At 41.6% G+C, this 17,387-nt stretch overlaps 2 protein-coding genes across 2 annotated transcripts in view; both read right to left on the reverse strand.

Annotated features, from left to right (window-relative positions):
- The window catches only part of atg7 (ATG7 autophagy related 7 homolog (S. cerevisiae)), a gene marked incomplete at its 3' end in the record, with an annotated part of 23,275 nt that extends 10,817 nt beyond the window's left edge, over nucleotides 1–12,458 (reverse strand). Inside the window, exons 1-8 of the mRNA XM_024144469.2 lie at nucleotides 12,374–12,458; nucleotides 11,194–11,398; nucleotides 10,734–10,788; nucleotides 10,039–10,156; nucleotides 9,731–9,808; nucleotides 9,356–9,472; nucleotides 7,521–7,667; nucleotides 6,196–6,284 (exon numbers count right to left, since the gene is read on the reverse strand). Of these exons, the coding sequence (XP_024000237.2) occupies nucleotides 6,196–6,284; nucleotides 7,521–7,667; nucleotides 9,356–9,472; nucleotides 9,731–9,808; nucleotides 10,039–10,156; nucleotides 10,734–10,788; nucleotides 11,194–11,359 (770 nt within the window). The remainder of the gene's footprint in view (nucleotides 1–6,195; nucleotides 6,285–7,520; nucleotides 7,668–9,355; nucleotides 9,473–9,730; nucleotides 9,809–10,038; nucleotides 10,157–10,733; nucleotides 10,789–11,193; nucleotides 11,399–12,373) is intronic.
- A 1,675-nt stretch (nucleotides 12,459–14,133) lies between these two features.
- hrh1 (histamine receptor H1) overlaps nucleotides 14,134–17,387 on the reverse strand; it is a 9,205-nt gene continuing 5,951 nt past the window's right edge. Inside the window, exons 2-4 of the mRNA XM_024144468.2 lie at nucleotides 17,155–17,310; nucleotides 16,485–16,579; nucleotides 14,134–16,117 (exon numbers count right to left, since the gene is read on the reverse strand). Of these exons, the coding sequence (XP_024000236.1) occupies nucleotides 14,637–16,117; nucleotides 16,485–16,579; nucleotides 17,155–17,201 (1,623 nt within the window). The 5' untranslated portion in view covers nucleotides 17,202–17,310 and the 3' untranslated portion in view covers nucleotides 14,134–14,636. The remainder of the gene's footprint in view (nucleotides 16,118–16,484; nucleotides 16,580–17,154; nucleotides 17,311–17,387) is intronic.

Here is a 17,387-nt window from a genome sequence, read left to right on the forward strand (position 1 = left end):
ATAACTAATATCACTAACAATGACTGTACAGAGTTTCAGTTAAATAGAATCTACTTGCTACTGGAATATACAGGGAAGGGAAATGTTTCATAATAACCTGTTAGTCAGTTTATACCACTACTCGGGAAATATTAACCAGAGGGAGAGAGGTTCTAATAAATAGAGACCTGTGAGTTCTGTGACTACACTGGAATACTACAGGGGCAAGGATGTGAATCTAATAACACACCTGTTTAGTTCAAGTAATAATAACTACGGAATATACCAGAAGAGGCATGTGTTGATCTATAATACGACCCTGTTAAGTCAGTTCATAACTCTGTAATATCTAACAGGGGAGGGGTGTGCATATCTATGAAATAACCTGTGTCACGTCAGATGTAGTAACTAACTGGAAATACAGGAGGAAGGGATGTCGATTGATAAATAACCTGTTAGTCAGTTATAATACTGGAAATACAGTGGGAGGGAGTGTGTATCTATAAATTAACCTGTGTAGTTATAACTACTGGGAAATATCAGGGGGAGGAGATGAAAGATCTAATAATAACCTGTTAGTCAGTTATAACTAGCTGAAATAAGACAGGGGAGGGATGTGATCTTAATAACCTGTTAGGCAGTTATGACTACTCAGAATTACAACGGGGAAGGGAGTGTTTCTTACTAGTATAACCGTTAGTTAGTATAACTACTGGAATATACAGGGGAGTGAAAAGATGTGGGTCTAATAACCTGTTAGGATTATAACTACTGGAAATATACAGGCGGATGGAATGTGTTCTATAATAACCTGTAGCTCGCAGTATATCCAACTACTGCGAATATAACAGGGAGGATGTGTTCTATAATAACCTGTTAAGTCAGTTACTAACTACTGGGAATATATACAGGGTGAGGGATGTGTTCTACTCAAACCAGTGTTTAGTGCATGGTTATAACTACCTGACTAAATACACGGGAGGATGTGTGAGATAAGTAACTGTTCTTAGTAGACTAGATTGTTATTATAACTAACTCCCGGGGAATATACAGGAAGCGTGTCGTTCTATAATTAACCGCTAGTTTTAGTCGTGTAACTCTGATGGAGTATGCAACAGGGGAGGGGATTGTTCTATGAGAGTAGCACCTGGTTAGGCTACAGTTATAACCACATGGGACAAATATCATCATTCCAGCGGGGCGAGGGATGTGTCTATAATATCAACGCTGATTTATGTGCAGTTATAACTACTGGAATATAGGCAGCAGGGAAGTAGGGAGGGGTGAGATTTGCTAATAATAACTGCTAGCTGTACGCTCAACACGTTATAAACTAGCTGTGAATATAGCAGGGGAGGGAGTGTTTCTAATAATAACTGTTTAGTTCAGTTAACTACCGAATAGGGGAGAGGGTGCCTATACATACTGTATTTATCAAATACAGGGAGGGATGTGTTTCTAATAATAACCGTTAGTTAAACTACTGGAATACCAGCGGGGAGGAAGATGCTGTTGAGGTCCTAGTAATACCTGCGTTATTATCAGTGTGATAGTAACTATAGTCCATACGGAATATACAGGGAGGATGCTGTCTATAATAAAACTCGTTAGCTCTAAGTTACTAAACTGTTCATGGAATATTACAGAGGGAGCGGATGTTGTTCCCTCATATAAACTAAACTGATTTAGTCACAGTTATCAACCTATACTTGAGGACATATAACAGGGGAGGGATGTGATCTATAATACCTGTTAGTCAGTATTACTGACTCTCTGGGATATCCAATCTATCAGGGGACGGGGATACTGTGTTTCTATAATAACCTGCGCTCTCACGTTCATTTCTACTAGAGGAGACTGACGTGACCCAAAAGAGTCGGAGAGCGGACGGTGATTTGATCTCAATATAACCTGTTAGCTTAGTTTGGTATGAACATATTGGAATATAGCAGGGGGACGGGAAATGTGTTTCTATACTATGAAGCAACTGTTGTCCAGGTTCAATTAATCAGCACTCGTGAATATACAGGAGAGAGAGAGGAGGTGTTGATAGTGAATATACTCCAGTTAGTTTGATAACACACTAGGATATGTAGCGGAGGGTTACGGCGATGGGACTATAGGAACGGCTGTTTAGTTCTAGCTATACAACTTAATCAGTGTAATCAATACTTGAGCGATACCGGCGGAGGGATGTGACACATCCGTGGTTATCAGATAAACACTGCAGTAAATATATGTTAATGGTGACTATGCTAGATAATAACCTTATCAGGTGACAAGGACATGATGGATATAATAACGGGAGTGAATGGAAGCGTATACTGCTGGAATAATACTAGAGGGATAATGATCTTAATAAGCTGTAGCACGTTAATATACTACTTATGGGAAATATACTTAGGGGAGGAGATGTGCGATTTCATATAATACCCTGTGTAGTCGTTCATATACAACTACTAGAAGGGAAGATAAGTATCAGGGGAGGGATGTGCTTCATAATAAGCACGTGTCTATAAGTTCACGTCTAGAGAGCTACTGAATATAACAGGGAGAGGAGTGTTCTATAGAACGGCTGTTAGTGTCGTTAACTTACTCGAGAATAATACAGGGGAGGGATGTGTTCTATACATACACACTCGTCTAAGTCAGATTAATAACTACTGGAATATACAGGGGAGGGATGTGTGTTCTAATAATAACCTGTTAGTTTATAACTACTGGAATAATAACAGGGGAGGAGATGTGTCTAAATAACTCTGTAGATCAGTTATTAACTACTCGGATAATATATCAGGGGAGGGGAATTGGTGTTCTATAATGAAACCTGTTAGGTAGTTGATATAACACTATCTGGACATATTACAGGAGGAGGGATGGTTATCTATAATAATCCTGTTAGTTGATAGACTACTGAACGAATATAAGGGGGGATGTGTTCATGAATATATCCTGTTAGTCAGTTCAGTACTACTGGAATCAGATACCAGGGGAGGAGGGGTGTGTTCCTATAATAACCTGTTGGAGTCACAGTTATAACTACTGGAATGTACAGGGGAGGGATGTGGATCTGAATACGATAACCCATGTTAGTCAGTTATAAACTACGGAATAATACCAGGGGAGGGAAATGTGTTTACTATAATAACCACTGTTAGTTACACCACACAAGGGAATATACTAAGGGATGTGTGAGTGTGTTCTATAAAAGAACCCTATGTTAGTTAACTACTGGAATACCCAGGTGGAGGGATGTTTCCTAATAAATTGGGGAACTGCTGCTAGTATGATAATATCTATCTGGAATATATAATACAGGGGAGGAGATGTGATCTATAATAAACCTGTTAGTCAGTTATAAACTACTGGATATATACAGGGGAGGGGTGGTGATCTATAATAACCTGTTAGTTACAGTTATAACTACTGGAATATACAGGGAGGGATGTTTAATAAGATAACCTGATTAGTGCAGTTATAATACTGGTAGATAATACAGGGCGAGGGTGATGATCTAATAACCTTCATGTTAGGAAAGTCAAGTTAATTTAGACTACTGGAATATATCAGGGGAGGATGATGTCTATCAATATACACTGTACGTCCGATTATATAAACTACTAGGAATATACATGGGGAAGGGATGTGATCTATAAATAACCTGTGTAGTCAGTTATAACTACTGGGAGATACTAGACAGGGGAGGGATGTGTTCTATAATACCTGTTAGTCAGTTAAACTACTGGGAATATAAGCACCGGGGAGGCGATGTGCTTCTATAATAGCCTGTTAGTTTATAACTACTGGAATTGACTACAGGGGAGGACGTGTTCTAGAGGCAAATAACTCTGTTAGCACTTGTTATTAACTACTGGAAAATAGTACAGGGAGGATGTGTTCTAATCAAGTAACCTGTTATCCGATTATAATATCTTATCTGTATAGGCAGGGGGAGGGATGTGTTCTTATATATGCTCAAACTGTACTAGTCAGTTATAACTACTGCCACACACTACAAAAGGGGAGGGCATGTGTCTCTATAATACACCTGTTAGTTATAACGTTCTGTGTATGATATACAGGGGAGTGGGTGAGTCTCTATAATAACCTGTGAGTTTGTAACTACTGAATATACAGAGGATGGATGTGTTCTATAGATACCTGTTAGTTGGCAGTTACTAATACTCTAGAAGATTGATAACAAGGGTCCGCATGTTGGAAGCGTGTGTTCTATAATATCCTGTTAGTCAGTTATATACTACTGGAATAATACAGGGGAGGGATGATGATCGTATAATTAACCTGATTTAGTGAATTATTTTTTCTTGATTTTTTTTTTTTCTTTTTTTTTGTGTAATTTGGCTGTGTATCAGTCTTCCTTCCCAAATGTTATGAACTACTGGATAATTACAGGGGAGGGATGTGTATCTATAATAACCTGTTAGTTATATACTACGGAATATAACAGGGGAGGGGTGGTGCTTCTTAATAACCTGTTGTTATAAACTACTGGAATATAACAGGGGAGGGATGTGTTCTAATAATAACCTGTTAGTAAACTACTGGAATATACAAGGCGGAGGGATGTGATACTATAATTACTCCAGTCTGTTACCTGCATTGTTATATCTAACTGTTGAGATAGGGTTCTAGTGGGGGGAGGGGATGTGATCTATAAGTCAACCTGTTAGGGTGACAAGCCTTATAACGGGACTGGAATATACGGAGGATGTGTTCTATAATAACCTGGGTTAGTCCAGTTATAGATACTGGAATGGAATACGAGAGGGGAGGGATGTGATACTATAATCACCCTGTTAGTTTTGCGAGGATTATAACTACTTGGCAAATATACAGGGGGAGGGATGTGTTTCTAGGTATAATAACCCTGTCTAGTTCAGTTATGAAGACTTGGGAATTAGACACGGGGAGGGAGATTGATCCTATAACTTAACAGCCTGTTAGTCAGTTTATAACTATAGTGGAATATAAGGGATTGGGATGTGGTTCCTATACACATACACTGTTTTAGTCAGAGAGACACTGGAATAGGAGCGGAGAGAGGCTAGGCCACACACCTGTTAGCCTATAACTACTACACGGAATATACAGAGGGAGAGGGGACGTGTTGCTTATAAATACCTGCTTTAGGCGAGGTAATAACAGTATCTGTGAGAATGATACAGGGAGTGTAAATGTTGATTATCTATAATGAACCCTGTAAAGTCTCCAGTTATCATTACGTCGGAGACTGGAATGAATACAGGGGAGGGATGTGTTCTATAAATACACCTGTTAGTACAGATTATAACTAATATTAGGAGAATATAACATGGAAAATGTGATGGAGAGGAGGCGGGAGGCGTATAGTATCTCTGTTGGAATATTTAACACAGGCGATACGTAGGTTCGATATAGAATACTGGTGTAGCAGTTTCAAGAGACATACATAGTATATGAGCATGTGTGTGTATGGAGTGGGGTTCTATGAGAGAGCGACTGTTAGTCAGTTATTAAGGAGACTACAGTCTGGGAAGAGGACACACGGCGGGATATATGTGTTATGTATATCAACACAACTTGATTAGTTAACTACATGAGATCAGTATACCGAAAAGGAAGGATGTGATCCTATAACAAAAGCGCGAGGTCAGTTATAGAAACATACTTCCTATGAGATAAGGCAGAATGCGAGAGATCAAACCTCAGAGAACTACTTGGAATGAGTAAGCAGGGGTGATGGGCAATCATAAAATAACACATGTTAAGTCAGCTTATAACTACTGGGAATATACACGGGGAGGGATGATGTTCTATAAATAACCTGTTAGTCCAGTTTATTAACTACTGGAAATATACAGGGGAGGATGTGATCTATAATAACCTGTTGTTATAATCTTCAAAACTACTAGAATATAAGGGGAGGATTGATCTATATTAACTCTGTTATGTCAGTGTATAACTACTTTTGTGAATATACAGGGAAAAAGTGATTGTGTTCTATTATATACCTGTTAGTTTCTATTGTTATAAACCTACTGGAATATACAGGGAGGGGGTGTCCATAATAATGGAACCTGTGTAGTTATAAATACTAGGATATTATTCAGGGGAGGGGATTGCGTACTCTATCCCATCCCGGTCACGATGAGGGAATGTGATGCGAAGTGCCATTGTATTATGTTTTTGGATTCCGTTCAATTTAACGTTATTTACCATTTGCTGGCTAGGAGAAACAGCAGATTCCTCAGAGGCCATCCTGGATGCTGGGGCAGAGTGCAGGGGTCATACACACCCACGGTTACCTGCAATGTTAACAAAGCATATTTGACCTAACCTTTAAACCAGGAAGTCTCATTGAGGCCAAAATACCACTTTTCTAAGGGAGACTTCACACAAGAGGATTGTGGATTGTGCCAAGAAACATCAGTGACTTCATAGAGACCTTACCTGAATGAACCAGGAAGTAAAGTGCAAAAGCAGAACATGTAAAAACTCCCACACGCACAGTGTAATGTTTATTGTGCCATTAAATCTAACCACCAATATAGGACATCCTTATCAGCATATTGATATTCCAGTCTTACTCCACAGTGAGCAAAGAGGAGTATGTGCAGGTAAATGCTCAAAATAAAGGAAACATCAGTAAATGAGGGTTCTGGTACCTCTTATGGTGTTGGGGTGTATTTTCCTGGCATGGATTAGGTCTACTCAACCCCTTAGAGGGCATGGTAAACTAGCCTGGCTACCCACTCAACCCCTTAAGGGCATGGCAACTATCTAAGCCTGGCTACCCCATCTTCAACCTTGCCATTAGAGGCAATGGTAAAACTAGCCTGCTGCACCCACTCAACCCCTTAGACGGGCAGGTAAACTAGCCTGGCTACCCACTCAACCCTTAGAGGGCATGGTAAACTAGCCTGGCTACCCACCAATCAACCCTTAGAGGCGATGGTAACTAGCGGCTACCCACTCAACCTTAGAGGGCATGGTAAACTAGCCTGGCTACCCACGTCAACCCCTTAGAGGCAAGGTAAACTAGCCTGGCTACCCACTCAACCCCTTAGAGGGCAATGAGTAACTAGCCTGGCTACCCACTCAACCCCTTAGAGGCAGTGTAAACTAGCCTGGCTAGCGCCACCAACCCCTTAGAGGGCATGGTAAACTAGCCTGGCTACCCACTCAACCCCTTAGAGGGCATGGTAAACTAGCCTGGCTACCCACTCAACCCCTTAGAGGGCATGGTAAACTAGCCTGGCTACCCATTAGGTCTACTCATTTCTCTAATAATTAATTTTACCGACAAAAAGATCCCACCATGTCAATCGAACAAACATTTATAAAATGACACTGAAACTTCCTGTTTCCATCACAGCTGTGGTGATTGTGTATACTTCAAAGCATAGAAACTGTGGATGGAAATGTGATTAATAACGATTGCCATATCCCACATAGAAATAGAGAAACAAGAACAGTCCTCCCATTACAGAACCAACAATATGGGCCATTCTGATCAGCATAACTCTTTGTCCCCAACTGACCTTGTTGAGATCAGTGTTGAAGCTGTCCCAGTCTCGTAGCTGGGCCACCTGGACAGCATCCTCTGTGTACTTGATCAGGAAGTAAGGAACAGCTGAGGTCCCTGTTTCACTGCACAGACTGTCATAGGCTGCCTGTAAGGCTGAGGTCTGGAGGGAAGAGACAGGGTATAGATCAACACAACCTCAACCTAACATCCTATCATCCTCAACCTAACCTTCAGTTCACCCCATGCTGTCTGTATAGGAGACATCCAGCCCTCAACCTAGGGCTGTGGTGATTGTCAAGCAAATAACTGTCGGGGGAAGACAGACACATCGGGGAGGTAGCTGCGCGCGTCCTTATCCAATTCCAAGGTGCATATTGAAGATATTGGAAGAACTGTCCACATTTACTTTTCATCAGCCAACCAGATGAGTAGGCTTAACGAACAGCAAAAACACTAGCCTYTCAATKTACTYTCCCCCATAGTACAACAGRTGACCTYTTCTATTCTGTGCGAGAAATACATATTCCAAACATAGTCTGGGACAGTTGTTAGATGCGATAGATCCCAAATMAATACAACCACTAGCATCAAAAAAAACMACGCAATGTGGCTGACACAACAGATCAGYACGTTTAGCTTAAATGTTAATAAATTATTAYGTTATTTTTTCACATTATAAGCCCTGCTTAAATTAGGAAAGTTTAGAAATAAATATGTTAGGCCTAGCCTATAGAAAGCTGATGGGATCCTCCTCTTTTTAATAGAGGCCATCACTCTGTTTTCTCCCTCAATTYCATAGCCTATAGAAATGTTGCTCAACATGATCTCATGGGCTCTCATGAAGTGTTTGATTAGATTTTCGAGACATTTGCATTGATGTCAGAGGGATTAGAGGGACAATAGAGTGCTGAGTACCAGGCAGTTAGCAAGTTTGGTAGGCTACTAATGACCATCAGCACCATCAGAGCTTGGAGAAGCCTAATTATAGTGACTAAATGGTCACATGGAATTTAACTGCCTTCATGACTCGTGACCGCCGGTGTGGCGGTAATACGGTCACCTCAACATCCATACCTCAACCTAACCTACATTTCACCCCAGACTGTCTGTATAGTCTTTCCTAGGATTGCAAGATTCCTGTAACTTTTTTCCCAAAAATGTCCTAGGTTTTCCATAAATTCTGTTTTCCTCCTTATTCCTTCCTATTATTTATTAGGGAAAACCTGGTAASTCCGGGGAAGTAAAATAACATGAGCTGACGCACACCCAGAATAATAGTTTGTGTAGAGGTGCTGACTAACGGTGAATAAACTATAAACTATCAAAATAAAGAAAGTCGCACACTCTATATATAAACTCCCAACAATTTAATGGGTATTTACCAACTTTTCGGCATCAGTGATGTGAAGGCACAGTGATGCCGATAACATTGGTAAATACCCATTAAATTGCTGGGAGTTTACACATGGAGAGTGTGACTTTCTTTATTTTGATAGTTTATAGTTCGGGGAAGTAACTAGAATTTTACAACCCTAGTCCCAGTCCTTCCCCACATATGTGACAGTCATGTTGGTAACCTGGTTCACCCCAGACTGACTCTGTATTCCCCTACTATCTGTGTTCTATGTTTGACTTTTACAGTCGTAAAGTTGACTCCCCAGAACATTCCAGATTATTGTGGGTCAGAGGCAGGTGATAAGCAGAGATCCTGTTCACACACACCCACGCAAACACACATACTCTAGTGATGCTCTGGTTGACTCACACACACCCACAACACAACACTCAGTAACCTACTTTAGWGMYMMRKKATMMYKKRKCWCTAATCTATGRATAAACTGTGAGTACCTGTTTAGAAGAGAAGACTTGTTCTAACGTAGCCGGCTCCTTGATGATCTTAATTCCCTCGGAGAAACAGAGAGCTGGGAAACAGAACCAGTAGTAGAAGTGGTACTTCTTCAGGTCCTGGCAGAGAGAGAGAGACAGACCAAGAGAGACAGAAAGAGAGAGAGAGAGACAGAGACAGAAAGAAAGAGACAGACCAAGAGAGACAGAGACAGAAAGAGAGAGACAGAAAGAGAGAGAGACAGAAAGAGAGAGAGACAGAAAGAGAGAGAGACAGAAAGAGAGAGACAGAAAGAACACTTAAATGCAGTGAACAGAACCCATCGTAAAAGTAATTAAACTATATTATAAACTTATACAGAACCATGTTTTACGCACTGCATAAGTCAGCAAAAGGAATTTGCAGAGGAGGGATGGGTCCTTGAGAGCATCACCGGACTGTATGGAATCCCAAATCTGGCAAAGACAAGAAAGGGAACTGAAACATGAGATATTTCCTGACTACATAAGAAGCTAACATATTAAACACAATTACAAGATGGCCTCATGTCGTAAGAATATATGTCAATGGCCTATGCTCCCTGAGGAGCGATGTTTATATATAGATAAGTGGGTCTTACCATAGACAGCTGTAGTGTATTTCTACGTATGTAATATATGTTTACATGTCTATCAATGGGCCTTACCTCCGTGGCCTGTTTTTCCAGCAGTGCTTTTTTGTCTGAGGTCTTGAAGGCCTCCAGTGTGTTGGTGTTGTACAGGGTCCCTGTGACGGGACAGCAGCGGGCTGGGCTGGGGCCATCCCTACACAATGGATCAGGAGCAACATGATGAACACATGTCTATTTCACTTTGTGCATCACACATTCCATATCCAATTTGTTAGCCCTCACTAGAGAGATAGAAGACATACTGTACCAGTCAAAGTCAAAGCTACCCTGGGACGGCAGGGTAGCCTAGTGGTTAGCGCATTGGACTAGTAATCAAAAGGTTGCAAGTTCAAATCCCCGACCTGACAAGGTACAAATCTGTCGTTCTGCACCTGAACAAGGCAGTTAACCCACCGTTCCTAGGCCGTTATTTTAAATAAAGGTAAAATAAATAAAAGTAAAATAAAAAGTGAGCGATGTCTATAATCTTAAGAGAAAAAAAAACGTTGCCATGTAGAACCGAAAAGGGTTCTTCAGGTGTCCCCAATAGGAGAACCCTTTGAAGAACCCCTTTTGGTTCCAGGTAGAACCCTTTCAACAGAGGGTTCTATTTGGAACCAAAAAGGGTTCTATTTGGAACCAAAAAGGGTTCTATCTGGAACCAAAAAGGGTTCTCCTATTGGGAGAGCCAAATAACCCTTTTTTCCTATGTGTGTAGCTCTAATACTTACGCCTCAAATGCACTAAACTCCAAAGTCAGGCGAGTAGGGAGGCCGACCGGATCGCCTAGTTCAAAGACAATAGACACAAATCACAGGTATCAAAAACGATACTTTTTGCAAAACCACACAATTGTGTCTCACAAGTAGTCTCRATTTCACTTAGCTATCAACATTGAACATGGCTGAACCAAGTCAAGACAGTCACACAAAGCCAGGTTTGTTAGGCCACTAAAATGTAAGTGTATAGGTAGGTAGCCTATAGGTATAAAGTCACCATTGTAGTAGTATGTACCCTTGGYTATTATTTTGCAATTCTTTTTTTACTAGTATGAAAATATATAATATTACATAATACTATGTATATCTCTCTCCATTTTACACGTGACAGCTGTCAACATTGAAGAACCGAGTCCAGAGAGAGACAGTCACCCAATTGTCCAGGAATGTTCCTCATTGTTTCATTCCTCACCATTGTAGTAGTAGCCTTTGATATTCTTGGGACTGTCATCCAGACGGTAGTCGTTGAGTTTCTTCTGAGTGAGCTGGTGCCAGAAGCCTGCCTCTAAGGCACTGGAGAAGGGAGCAAACTGCAGCTTCTGATCTGCACTGTCTTTGTCTACGGGCACAGAAGCCATCTCTATCACCGCTCCTGTTCCTTGATGCTCAGATACAATCTATATAAAGACATGAGAGAGGGGGGGGGGGATAAGAAATGAGGGGAATAAGAGAGGAGAGGGGGGGGTCGAGAGATGAGAGGGGGGGATAAGAAATGAGATGAGGGGGTGGGGGGAATGAGAGATGAGAGGCGAGAGATGATTGGAGAAGAGGAGAAATTAAAATAAGAGGAAAAGGGAGAGAAGAGAGAAGAAAGCAGAGAGAAGTAAAGTTGTTCATGACAGGAAGCAATTTAAGGAACTGATATAGCTACTTTACATGATTTTTGGCACGTTGATTAACATATCGATTAACAACTGGACTCCATTAAGGGTCAACTCCTACAAAAGTTTTCCAACTATTATTTACTGGAGATGTTGGAGTGTATAGCTAGTTAAACATGTTAATACGGTATTGTTGTGTGACTCTGGGTGTGCTGGCAGAGTTGTTGTGTGACTCTGGGTGTGCTGGCAGAGTTGTTGTGTGACTCTGGGTGTGCTGGCAGAGTGAGAAAAGGAACTTTTCAATAGTGTTGTTAGGGAGTTGTCCCTAGCTAGCTAACTGTCATGTGGCAACACTATTCAATTCACAACTTATACGTCTATTCTACACAGTCAGTCAGTCACACACACACACACACACACACACACACACACACACACACACGAGATCTGGCAGCTTGTATACTCAGCTGCCGGGGAGATATGAATTATCTGATTGTATTATATCTTCTGTTTCAATAACATGATTACAGCAGCCAGCTGTGGTTTCCTGCATGGCTAGTCTACATGACAACAGCTAGCTAGCTACCGACAGCACTAGAGCAGTCATGCTGTTCCACGGTGGAGTCGATTACAAGGCTCCTGTCATGCACATAAACACCAAACACGACAAGTTTAACTGAGCCAAAGGATATGTCACTTAGCTACATACAGCTGTTGAGCACTGAGAGAAGTGCGTTAACATTRTATTTGTTTTACCCGTGATACACTTACCCAAATACACCTCGCTTCCTTATTCAGATCATGTGATCTGTCGTTGCCGCAATGCACTGTGGGTATGTGCACAATGTTGTTGCTAGTTAGCCGTTCGCTAACAGTTGCTACATTTGTCTCTTTCTGTTGATTGGTATGTAGCTAAGTAAATTAGGACTCAATCTTTTACTGGCTACAACTTGTCAGTTTGGGTTGCTTTGTGGGGGGGACAAAATCGCCGATGCCAACTTGGTAAATCTAACGTTAGCGAACTTAGCTAGCTGTCTGTGCTAAATAGCTAGCTAACTAAAATAAATTCCAGTTGTAAGTTATGGCGCAAGTACCATAGAGTAAAAAACGAAAAACCAAAACATGAACATGAAACCGCAAACAATGAGACAAGAAAAAACGGACAGAAACTTGTACGCTCCACTCCTCATCTCGACGTTACTAATTTTCTGCCCGGATGAGCCAATAAAACTATAAATGTTTTTTTTTTTTGCTAGTTAGCAATGATGCCAAGCTAACAACCCATCTAATTAACAAATTAATGAACAAAAAAAGCCCCAGGAAGTAAGTTGACGGATAGTCCTTCAAACAGGCCAAAAAGAGGGGACATAGTCGCATGTGTCTTCTGTAGAAAAGCATGCTCTAGAAAGTCATGTCAAATGAGGATTTTCGTGTTGAGCCACATTCCATGCACTCAACTTCATTGGTTATTTAATTGGTTGAGTTAAACCAACCAGCTAGGCTGGTACTACACAGGCAGTTCTTCCATGCAGCACCAACCCAATTTCCCACAGCCCACTTTAGCTTCTAATCATTTCCCAATGATCCTAATCAATATAGTATTSACTTCACTGTAACATGTAAAGATAAACTAGCTATATTCCATTGGGTCCATATACAAAGTAGATGCATGTGTATTTCTGTGTCCAATTTCATGCCACCACTTATGTGCATAGAAGTTAGATGGACAAGGGCCAATGGACATCAGTAGGAGCCCCTGACCTGTCTCTAGCTTAATGTCCCTAACCGTTGTTTACAGTTCTGAACAGTGGATAGGTATAAACAGTGTAGTAGTGGAGCTTCCACCAAATAGCCAACACCTTACAGATCAGCTCACCGTGAAGGGTTAGGCGGTGAATTGGGACAGTTTGTGAGTCATGTGTTTTGGTTCCACTGGGGAGAGGAATAGCTGATTCCAATACACTAGAAAATCGTTGTAAATGTCTGGAGTTTGTAGTTTGTAGTATAGTATACAGTACAGTACAGTATAGCCTTCGGAGGTAATTCTCTGTAGTCCAGCTATTCACATATTTGGCCATCAGTCTTTTTAATCCCCAATAATGTATTTACCCAGATTATTAAGGCCAAAGTGAAAATAACTATAATTATGGTGGCTTGCATGACCTCAACTCAGGATGTGGCCAACACATTATTTACAGATATTGACATTTTGTCTACATAGAGAGTGAGCTATGAGTAAATGTATTTAGTAAATGTTAAAAAATGTTTTTTTATAGTAGAATGTAAACATATCATGTTGCTTGTTTACCACAGTGTGAGCTCTGAGTTACAGCAGTAAGGTTTAGTGTACACTAGCGCCCCCTCAAATCAAGACAAACCACTGAAATACTTTGAGATGTATGTCTTTTTGTATAAATATTTTTGGTAAGGGAAGTACAGTATAACAGTTTGCAAAGTTGCATAGGCTACTCATTCTTAACAAACCACCCCAGATCAGACACTGCATAGGCTACTCATCCATAACAAACCACACCAGTTCAGACACTTTTATTGGAAATTACAGACACGAATTACTAAAATAAATGTTAAAAGTCAGACAAGACTCCATGAAGACTGGAATGCATGGTTGGTTGCGGTTTGAGATAAGACACATTTCCGTTTTCACKAAAAAAATTGACAATTAAGGTTTGAACTTGAACCAGATTGTATTGAAAGCGTCTCTGTGCCGCCTTCTGCAGAGTTATTGAAATTAATAATCAATAAATACAGAAATGCAATGCTTTCTGTTATTTCACAATGACAATGTGGCACTTATTGTTGAGTGAYAAGGATGATGTTATGGTTTGGGATTGATACAGAAATATTTAGGCCTACAATAAATAAYCATTATATTTACAAAACGATGCAAAGTTAAAAGGTACCAAATTGAAGTTACTCAAACCATGCAAGCACATCTAAGTTAAAGCAGCATCAAAAAAACATAACTTTAAAGGGCTACCTGCCAATCAAGGCACTGTTCATGAAAACCTTTTCATCACAAATMAATGTGTACAATRTTTTTGAACACRCTTCTGAAATTCTCATTGCAGAGGGGGTATATGATTGGGTTCAAAGTAGAGTTCATATACCCGAGCCATATCGTGAACATATGTAGGTCGTGATGTACACAGGTCTGGCAGAAAGCCATGACCATAAAGACGATGAAGTAGGGGATCCAGCACATCATGAACCCAGCTATAATACAGCCCAGCTGCTTGGCTGCTTTGTGCTCCTTATGGACCTGAAGGCTCTGGATACGCTGCCTGGACTGGGCGCAGAACTTCTGCCAGGTCTGCTTCAGAGTCACAGCGTTGGCTGCAGCGTCCGGGTTGGCACCATCTTCAGGCTCTGAGTCCTCCTGGGGCCATGGTGACGGGGGTGAATTCAGAGACTGGGTGAAATCGTTGTACAACATGGTGGTGTATCTCTGCACGTCAGCTATCTGGGTTATCTCGCAGACGCCAGCCACAGTGTTTAGCGGCACGGCTATGTCGCTCACGGATACGTACAGTTCCTGCGCGTTGTTGTCGTCGGAGTGTGTGAAGCTGAGAGGTACCGTTGACAGGTTCAAAGGGGTCTCTGAGTCTGAATCCTTCTCCTGAAAAGACAAAGAGCTGCTCTTTCTTTTGTCCTTTACAGTCGTCCTCAGATGTTTTGTCATTCTGAGCAGTGAATGACTGGAGTGAGAGTCTTTCCCAGACTTGGMTTCCCTGGATGCGTTGGTCTCAGCTGTATCTGTTGAGTTGTACAGCTGGTCTAAAGTGTACTGATCAAAGTCACAGTCGCTTCCCTTCTTTTCCTCGTTAGAACACTCGCAGGGTCTATTTCCTGTTTGGACTTTGTGTCCTGTACGGTTTCCCGCCATAGAATCTGWAGGATTGATAATCTTTTCCCTCTCTCTGAAGTGCTTCCTCACAGCCATGTAGATGCGCGAGTAGAAACACAGCATCAACAGAGATGGAAGGTGGAAGTTWAACACTGAAGTTAAAACCTTAAACCACGTAACAAACCGGAAATCAGTGTCACACTTATTCTCCATTTCCGGCTTAAGKTCGACAGTAGTAAACGACCTCCACCCTAGAATAGGAATAATCCACATCGTAGACAACAGCCAGGCCCCTGAGATCATAACGCTAGCRCTCCRTCTGGTCCGGTACTTCAGGTACCTCAGCGGCTCGTGAACGGACCGATACCGATCCAGACATAGTATAAACAGACTAAAGATGGAGGCTGTGCTGGCTACATAATCCATGATGAGCCAGAACTGACAGACGACCCTCCCCAGCCTCCACTCGTCCTCCAGCAGATATARCAGGTTGAGGGGCATGACGGTGGCCCCGACGATGAGATCCGCCACGGAGAGGCTGACGATGTAGAGGTTGCCCACCGTGTGGAGGGTCCGCTCCTTCTTCACAGCGTAGAGTACCAGGATGTTCATGACGACGGTGAGCAGCGACAYGAAGCCCAGGAAGACACCTAGAGTAGATAGGATAGATTTTWWTTTATTTTACCAGGTAGGCTAGTTGAGAACAAGTTCTCATTTACAACTGCGACCTGGCCAAGATAAAGCAAAGCAGTGCGACACTAACAACAACACAGACTTACACATGGAATAAACAAARGTACAGTCAATAACACAATAGGAAAAAGTCTATATACAAGTGTGTGCAAATGGCGTGAGGAGGTAAGGCAATAAATAGGCCGTATAGTAGCGAAGTAATTACAATTTAGCAAATTAACACTGGAGGGATAGATGAGCATAGAGAAACTTTATTGTCAATTGCTTAGAACCAAATTGTGGCTTTCTCAACACACACACACACACACACACACACACACACACCTAGTAGGGTGTTGTGGAAGCTGTTGTGATGCTCGACGGGTATGGTTGAGTTGGATGGTGACTGTTGGGTCTCATGGTATGGTTCTCTCAAGGTGCTGTTGAAGAAAAGAAAAACACTCCCATTGCTCCAACGTTTAATAATACACCAATGGTTTTGACAGCTATGACAACAAACACTGCGGTGTACAAAACATTAAGAACACCTCCTCTTTCCATTACAGACTGACCAGGTCACTTGTTAAATTCACCTCAATCGGTGTAGATGAAGGGGAGGAGACAAGTTAAAGAAGGATTTTTAAGCCTTGAGACAAATGAGACTTGGATTGTGTATGTTTGCCATTCAGAGGGTGAATAGGCAAGACAACATATTTAAGTGCCTTTGAACGGGGTATGGTAGTAGGTGCCAGGCGTACCGGTTTGTGTCAAGAACTGCAACGCTGCTGGGGTTTTTCACGCTCAACGGTTTCCCGTGTGTTTCAAGAATGGCCCACCACCCAAAGGACATCCAGCCAACTTGACAACAGTGGGAGGCATTGCAGTCAACATGGACCAGCATCCCTGTGGAACGCTTGACAACTTGTAGAGTCCATGTAGGGGTGAGAGGTGTCCTACATGTTTTGTACACTCTGTGTAGAATTTCATTCGACACACAAAGTGGTGGCTGCAGTACCTGTCTGTGGTGAAGACATCAGGTGTAGACTGAATAGAATCCATCATGGTGCTCCTCTCTAGATAACTTCTTTATCTAAGTATACATTTTTGTGAAGAATCGGTGATCTGTAGGATGTGCATATCACCCCTCCTCCTCTTCATCCTCTCTTGATCCCTTCACATGATGTCAGAAGTGTTGGAAACATCAGGAGTAATCACATTGAATCAGGAGGATACATGATACAAGATTCT

The sequence above is a fragment of the Salvelinus sp. IW2-2015 genome, unplaced genomic scaffold (genome assembly GCF_002910315.2).
Source record: "Salvelinus sp. IW2-2015 unplaced genomic scaffold, ASM291031v2 Un_scaffold5315, whole genome shotgun sequence".
In the NCBI taxonomy this organism is placed as follows: Eukaryota; Metazoa; Chordata; class Actinopteri; order Salmoniformes; family Salmonidae; genus Salvelinus; species Salvelinus sp. IW2-2015.